This window comes from Perca flavescens, chromosome 5 (genome assembly GCF_004354835.1).
Source record: "Perca flavescens isolate YP-PL-M2 chromosome 5, PFLA_1.0, whole genome shotgun sequence".
NCBI lineage: Eukaryota > Metazoa > Chordata > Actinopteri > Perciformes > Percidae > Perca > Perca flavescens.
The window spans coordinates 24633669-24642257 of NC_041335.1; the positions used below are offsets into that span (position 1 = coordinate 24633669).

Here is an 8589-nt window from a genome sequence, read left to right on the forward strand (position 1 = left end):
TTTTTTTAGAATTTTTTGTTTAATTTAAAATAGTGTTATTTTAGATTAGAAAATAATTAAATGAATTAAGTCATGGTTATATCAAGAGTCACAAAACTTTAACTTTTTTTTTCTACTGTGAATTGGAATGATTCCATTTCAAATAAATGATTTTTTTTTACAAAATACCTCATGTCATAAATGTGACCAGCCTCTTAGACACACAGCAGTTAACATGTCATGAAACAAATGTGAGCTCCCAGCAGAGCAAAGACAAGTTGTACTATGCAAAATGAAAATTTGAGCTTTTTGCACTACATTGTCAAAAGACAATTGGAGAAACTATGCTAGCATCAGTTTTGAAATAAATGCTAAAGATTCCTAATTAGAGTCATCAAAATATATAGGCCAATTTTAAAACTATCCAGGACATTTACAATATAATAAAAAGTCACAAACATTTCTCAGTTCACTACAATTTTTTGTACTTCATAATTTTGTTCTGATTCTTGCACACTCATTTTATATTATATTATATTATATTATAAGTATTCTTCATAGTATATTCATTTAGTGAGACTATACATGGCTTATCATCTAAATACTGTTGCCTTTGTCCACACAGGGCGTAAGAACAACTGGCCTCCCCTGCCGGAGAAGCTCCCCGTTGGCCCATGTTTCTACCATGATATTACAGTGGACATTCCTGTAGAGTTCCAAAAGACCGTCAAGATCATGTACAACCTTTGGATGTGTAAGTGAATCATCTGACACACCCCAAAAAGGACAATATTGTAATATTATCGTTATTTGTTTTAATTATTCCACACACTCCCATCAGACACTGGGTTTACAAGACGTACCCACTAGGGCAGACCCCAAATAGTTGAATATTCTATGCTTCGATCAAAGGAGCCCTATTCAACTGCCAATCTCATAGTCGAATCTTCACAGAGACATAAAGCCCCAGTTCAGACCAAAGATTTGTGACGAGACGAGTTGAAACGTGCAACTGCTTGCAACGCGCCGGTCTGTAATGTTCTGAAACCTGCCAGTTTACACCGATGCGGTATGAATGATTCTTATGGAGTTAGAATCATGCCAAAACCTCACACACACACACAAAACATGTTTTACTCACGCCTGACGATTCACAAACAAACTCAGTGTGGTTTGTAAATACAAAACATCATTCACAAACTAATGCATTTTGTTCTGCAAATAAGAAACCTACCTATCAAACAAATACAGTATGTTTTACACATACAAAAACGTATTTCTTCATTGACAAAAAATATCTTATGTGATATATGATCAGTTGCAACCGTGGCAGTGGAAGCGATCATGAGAGCAAATAAAATATATAAAAACATAATTCAAACCGATGTGCGCATTGGCGACACATGGCTCAACAAGCGGATATGCAATTCCCTCCCATTAAAATCTAGCCTATATATTTAATAAAAATACCCATCAGGGAATGTTAACGGGGTTTTTTTGTCTCTAAAGGTTTTAACTTTTATGAGCGCATCTCTCTCTCTCTCTCTCTCTCTCTCTCTCTCTCTCTCTCTCTCTCTCTCTCTCTCTCTCTCTGCACCGGGCTCCACCTGATCTTCTAAGAACAGTGACGGCGTTATCAATTGAGTAGCCTATTGACTGGTCAGTAGCATGGTGATTGTACCCGGTAACAACTGATCCACCGTTACCATCACTGTGTCACTAGTTGATAACCAGCGTTGTTACACAGGTTATGCAGGACCCCGGTTGTTAGGTTAGGTGAAGCCGGGTAACTGAAAGAAATCCAGCATGTTGATCTTGCTTTGTAGTAGCCTACAGGCTGCCGGTCTCACAGAATTCTGTGAAATGAACACGGCCCCTTAACTCAAAAACTGTGGCAGTTTCACAGATTTGCCGAAAATTCTGTGACGGGCCCACGGATGCGATGCATGTAGGTCAATGACATCATCATCCGTGGTCTACGCACAGATTCCCTGATCACAGCACGTTTCTTTCTGTACAGAGAAACTGTATACAGCTTTGCTGTTATTGGTTTTTTTAGCCCAATAACCGCTGTTTTAATCAACATTTATTCACCAGATCTTATCATGGTTTAATTGTATTTCTTTTAATGTTATTATTTCGGTCTATTTCGGCCAGGGAAGCTGGATTGCTTTGTTGTTTTAATATATTTTAAACTATAATACTACATCTAGCAACATATATGTAGATATTATCATAGTATGCTTTTCTTTACTATAATAATATTATTTTGGTCTTATTACTGGGGAAATATTACAGTAGGCTGTAAGACAGAACACGATATGATCAGAATTGGGCGCGTGCAAAGCCGATTTCCCACAATGCAATGCCGGCATTCATTTCAGAGAATCAGACAACGATCAGCGGGTCTTTAACGCCAGCATCGCTTCAATATACATATATATAATCAGTGGTTTTGTCATCAGCAACAACACATTGCTCAGTTTTGTTCCAGTAAGTTATGCACCATAATAACGTTTAAAAAAATCTGCGTGTATATATCTATAGTCCTGGTAGGCTTAAATTGACTTAACAGCGCCACCTGCTGTTGTGGAGTGTGAATTATAGGACATTTGTTAGAAAATGTACCTGCATTTGTGTGTGGATCTGAGGGCATTTGTGTGTGGATCAGCAAGGCGGAAAGTTAGTGCCAAAAGTCACGTGACAGTTTTTTGTACTTGTAGAATTTGTTTTGTACTTGTAGGATTTTTTTTTGTACTTGAAGGATTTTTTTTTTCCGTACTTGTAGAATTTGTTTTGTACTTGAAGGATTTTTTTTGTACTTGAAAGATTTTAGTTTGTACTTGGAAGATATTTTTTGTCAATGAAGAAATACGTTTTTGTATGTGTAAAACATACTGTATTTGTTTGATAGGTAGGTTTCTTATTTGCAGAACAAAATGCATTAGTTTGTGAATGATGTTTTGTATTTGCAAACCACACTGAGTTTGTTTGTGAATCGTTGGGCGTGAGTAAAACACGTTTTGTGTGTGTGTGTGAGGTTTTGGCATGATTCTAACTCCATAGTTCTTTGTGCTTCCATTCTAACTTACGACTTTTGTAGCTGGAATGTGGATAACGTTAGAGAAACGCATGCTACAGTTACATTTCTAGTGATGAAACAGCGAAAACCTAATGCCGCTCGCTCTCTTCAGTCACTCTCTAGCTCGCTTGACCACATTACCACGTCGCGGGCACTCGTTGAAGCTTCAGCCAGCCACCGTCCAATACTCTGCTATTTCGAACAGATGACAGTTTATAACATAAAATAAATCATAAAATGTATTATCATTTTATTTCTATAGTTATGAAATGAGGATCATGCCTTTTTGGCTATATGGGGGTGCTCAATGTCGGATTTTATATAGAACTATCTGATTTTAGTCACGTTGTCATTAAACAAGCTTCATCTGCTCATTTATCACAAGGACATTCGAAAACAAAGAGATATTTTGTTGTTTTTCTACCAGTTCATGCAGGCACGCTCTTTGTGAACATGTTCGGCTGCCTGGCCTGGTTCTGTGTGGATGCATCTCGCGGTGTAGATTTTGGCCTGGCCATGCTATGGTTTCTGCTGTTTACCCCTTGTTCTTTTGTCTGCTGGTACAGACCGCTTTACGGGGCTTTCAGGTAAGCAGATACATGGAAAATTGCACTGCCTTCTGCAGCATTAAAAAGAAGCAGAAACATGTCTCTGTGGACAACCACCGTGGGCAGTTGACTTTAAAAATATTTTGGAGGGTTGTAGAAGCTCATTCTTTATCATATTTTAATTTTTTAACCCTACACTAATTCCCCCATAATACATTTGCTGTATGGGAAGAGAGTACAAAGTGAAGACATGGATAAAGATAGACTTTCACAGAGAAATTCATGTTTAATGAAGGATGAATTAGTGACGGAGTTGTAAAAAATGCCTTTTATTTTATTTTATTGTCCAAACTTTGATCTCTCTCTACCTTGTTCTCTGTGTCCACTACAGGAGTGACAGTTCATTCCGCTTCTTTGTCTTCTTCTTCGTCTATATCTGTCAGTTTGGAGTTCACGTTCTACAAACTATTGGCATCACTGGCTGGGGAACATGGTGAGTATTTTGTGCTTTTACTAATTCTGTACCTCCACGAGTGTGTACTAAAGTTCACTCACATTGTCATTGTTTTGTTTTGCTAGTGGTTGGATCGCAGCTTTAACTGGTCTGAACACCAGTATCCCAGTGGGCATCATCATGTTACTGATTGCAGCTCTGTTCACTGCACTCTCTGTGGGCTCGCTCATTATGTTTAAAAAGGTAACACAATCACAAAGTGCCTCCAAGATGTCAGCACTGATTCCTATGTTTAATAGACTCTACCTGAGTCGCTACAGTAGCATCTGATTATGGGACACAGCCCATTAAAATAAAGTTAAAAACAGGCTAATGACGCAAATGATTTCAACACAAGCACTATTAATTAATGTTTATATTGTTTGAATGGAGATTGGACAGACGTACTCTGACTAACATACTGACCGTGATAGGAAATGTGAGTCCAAGCAGGCACTATCACGGTTGCAAGAATAAACACATTTTAATTCACTACTAATGTTGAGACTAACGTCAGTGTTGTGATTAGCCAGAAGGTGAAACATCTGCCTGACTGAATCATTCAATGCTGCTAAATGCCTTGCGGTAGATTTAAGTCACTTGATATGATTCCAACTAAAAAAATTTTCCTGCTCTTTCCAGGTGCACGCACTGTATCGTACCACTGGTGCTAGTTTTGAGAAGGCTCAGCAGGAGTTTGCAACTGGGGTCATGTCTAACAAGACCGTTCAGACTGCGGCTGCCAACGCTGCAGCTAATGCTGCATCCAATGCTGCTCGTGGGGCCTTCAAACCTCAGCCATAAACTGACACACCCGCATACATGCACACATGCTCACACATACAAGCATATACAAAAAAAACACCCAAAAGTTAGAGATGCACAACTCTGGCCCTGCAGGCTCTCAGATCAAATTGATTCTATTTATGATTGTTGTTATGCTAAGATTGCCCTGCACTTTGCTTAAAAAGCACAAAGAGCCAGAAATAACAGAGAAGTTAGTCAGATAAAGTAACCAGAGTTGTTCACCTTAACTTTAAATCAAATTTCCATAAAAGCAATCTGACATCCATCCTGTCTGCTTTTTAGTCAGATGACTGCTCAGATCCCTTGAAACATCCACTCATCCACTAAGTGACTCAAGGTTTGCTCTGAGTGTGTGTGGGATTTCATTTCGCACTCTCTCACTTGCTCTTTCGCTTTCCTTGTTCTTCTGTCACCTTGAGGAGATGTCAGATCAGGCAGAGGTTAGCAGTTCTAGCATACTTTTTTTTTTTTTTTTTTGCCATGGTGATGACCTCCAAACAGCTTCCTGCCTGGTTAATACAGTTTAGAGTTACGAAAAGTGATTGAGCTCCGAAAGGTCAGTTGTACCTTGTCTTACATATGTGCTTCTATTCTGAGACAAATACCATCTTGGTAATTCATATAAGTAGAATATGTTGGTATGTTCTTATTTAAGGACCTACCTGCAGCCCTCAGCAGTGATCTAATGACACCTGTCAGTTGAACAATTATTGCCACTTTGTGTGCTACTTTGATTGGCAATGTGGGCTGGGTCTGTGGCTTTGACAGCATGATAACCACATGCATGTTTAGCACACTCAAGGTAGCGCTCATTCTGTTACAGGTCACCAGTTCTCACCTCAAACCTAAAAGAGGTTCAGTCAGATGCTTTAATGGCCTGGTGCACTAAAGGGGAAAAACATGAGACATTTTCATATTTTCATTATGTATGTATGACATTAACAGACTGTCATGTGGCTCCATCTCAGTTGTTTTTGTAGCCCTTTACACTTAGTTAAAAACTAATGCTGCTAGTAATCTGAGAGCCGCCGGGTCGTGGCCTCCTGCTGTCATGTTTTCTGTTGAAAAGGACACGTAACATTCATTCATAGAGTGACCTGCCTTTTCTCACAGAAGATGACCTATGGTAAAGCTATGTTTTTTTCTATAGATTAACATGCATACATAAACAAGTAAAAACATTGATACTGTGTATATTTACACAACATAGACTAACAGTCCGTTTTCATTTTTACAGACAAAGTCAGTCCATTTGTTTATCCTCTGTCAGTATTGGATTGCTGACATTAGACCTTTCATAGGCAAAATGGACATTAAGATAACAGAGGATTGGACTCAATGCCCATTCATTGATATCACTAAGAAGCATTTATTTATATACAATAATAACAGTGTTATTTAGAACTAAATTGTACAGACTACTGTCACTGAAGTGAAATATGGACGTGGGTTACGGTACATTAGTGTCTACATTAGCACCTCTTATAGTGGTGGCGAGTGTCTGAAGATGTGAATGATAGATGACTGATGGCTGGTACTGCTGTTATTACAAATGTATGGACTGAACATCATAGTGGATTAAATACTCCTGTGACTGTTACAAAGTTAAAGATCAATAATTGGTTGTGGAATAAGCCTACATCTCGACAATATTGTTTTTATTTGGAAATACTTGTTTTAAATTCATTGCACATTTCTTGTTTTACTTTGTATTGCAAAAGACAAAATTTTTTTTATTTATGGTGTAAGTTATGGTTTAAGTTGTTTGCATTTCAATTTTGTTTGGTTTAATTTCACATTATATATTATGTTTGTGTGGTTTTGTAATGACATGATCATAGCATCAGCTAGATTTAAAAGTGCTCAATGACTTTGCAACTTGACCCTGCAAGAGGTGTGCTTGTGTGGATGGGGATGTGTGTAGGATTGGTATGAAAGGCATAGAATAACACTTGAGGGAGATTTTATATGTCCTGAAAAGCTGTGAGAAATCTACCAAATGTCCATATGGATTTGTTTTTAAATCTTGGTTTGTGATGTGCTCCCTTGACATGTTTTACTTTAAGATATTACACAAGTTTTCTTTGCTACAAACACCCACATAATTTCCATGATACTGTAACAGTTGTTATTTGAAGCCATGCCACAGTGGGTCATTTCTTGATGTATTTGGGTGTGCTGGTCGGCAGTACAGAACGATGTATTTGACGTTTTCTGACACAAAACTGTGTTTTTGACGTGTGAACATGTTATTTCACTGAATCAGAGAAGAAACTCATTAAAAAGGGACACCTGTATATTTTGTAAAGTTAATAAATTTGATCCCCATTAACAATCCCATGTAAAAAGAAAACATAATGCACTCTTGTCTGGCCTTTGTTGCATGTGGAATAGTTTGAGTTTTGTATATTTATGGTATTAACATGAAATAAAATTTGAAAGAAATATTGGTTTACTTATTTTCAGAAAGTTACATAACTTTTGTCTGTGTACATTATTGTTAAAAAATACTTTTTCACCAAATACTTGCTTAGGATCAGTGAACTAAGCCAATCTTATAAACCAGCCTTGTAAACCTTTAAAATGAAGCTATGTCTCCTCATGACCCATTCTCAGTTTTTGTCCGTACAGGATTTGTGAGTAGTTCAACCAAAACGCTTACATTTAACCAGGTTTAAGAGGATTGACAAAGTAAACCCCTCAAATTATTTTGCAACCTTGGTTGAGAAGCACTGGTATGAGCTACTGTTCTGTATTGTCTTCTTTCCATCTCTAGGTGTCAATGTTTCCTCAGGAAGTTTGGTTTTACCAGGAAAGAAACATGAAAAAAGGAACTTCGTGAAAGAAAGGTTTTACAAACGTATCACCGATAGAATAAAAAGGCCTGGTTTATTTGAGTACACAATACAGACAGACAATCTCTCCTAACACATAACCTCTCACACATGCAGTATCATACAATGTGCCACGGATGCTGTTACTCTTTTGTTAATGTAACAAAAACAGCAGACAGTCAACATATTAATTTAAGCACAGACAGTTTAGAAATGTCTCATCCTCTCTGTCCACTCACTCTCACAGCAAAAACACTATAGTTGAATTATTGCACATCTCATCTACAATGAATAAAAGCAATCCCATGATGTTACATTTACTGCAACTTAATGAAGCATGGTTGGGAAAATGAAAACGCATGAACAGAATATGAAGCAATGTGAAATGAATTAAGAACAAAGTGCAAAAGACAACATCAGGTTATTTCCAAAAGTACCAAACAAACAAAGAGGTCTCTCTTAATCATGGTCACAATAATTACCCATTTCATCTAGCAAAGACTCCACAGACACCTTTTGAATTTTTATCAACTTGTTTGTGTCTTTGATAGCTTTACAAAGCCAGATTGTGTCTTTATGGTGTGTCAGGTAACCCATGAAAAGCTCTGGTGCAGCCTGCTTTATCTGGTTGTGAGCAAACATCTCCTCAAAGTTTGGACCAGTGAAACATATGGCAAATCTCTGTTCCTTTTCAGCTCTGTTCACACACTCTGCTAGTTAATAAGCTGCAAGAGACCCACACACAATCTAACAGGGGAAACTCCCTTTAAAGTGAACTATCCCTTAAGTGGCACATGTAAAGTTAGCTAGAGAGTCGTGCTGTCCTGCTGTGCAATACAATCAGAG

At 37.7% G+C, this 8589-nt stretch overlaps 1 protein-coding gene across 2 annotated transcripts in view; it reads left to right on the forward strand.

The window, feature by feature from the left end:
- Nucleotides 1-7364, forward strand: part of LOC114555891 (secretory carrier-associated membrane protein 1) — an 11395-nt gene extending 4031 nt beyond the window's left edge. For both annotated transcript variants that reach the window (XM_028578652.1, XM_028578653.1), the window contains exons 5-9: nt 605-733; nt 3489-3648; nt 4001-4102; nt 4189-4306; nt 4745-7364. In XM_028578652.1, coding sequence (XP_028434453.1) covers nt 605-733; nt 3489-3648; nt 4001-4102; nt 4189-4306; nt 4745-4906 — 671 coding nt within the window. In that variant the 3' untranslated portion in view covers nt 4907-7364. The remainder of the gene's footprint in view (nt 1-604; nt 734-3488; nt 3649-4000; nt 4103-4188; nt 4307-4744) is intronic.
- The last annotated feature ends 1225 nt before the right edge of the window (nt 7365-8589 follow it).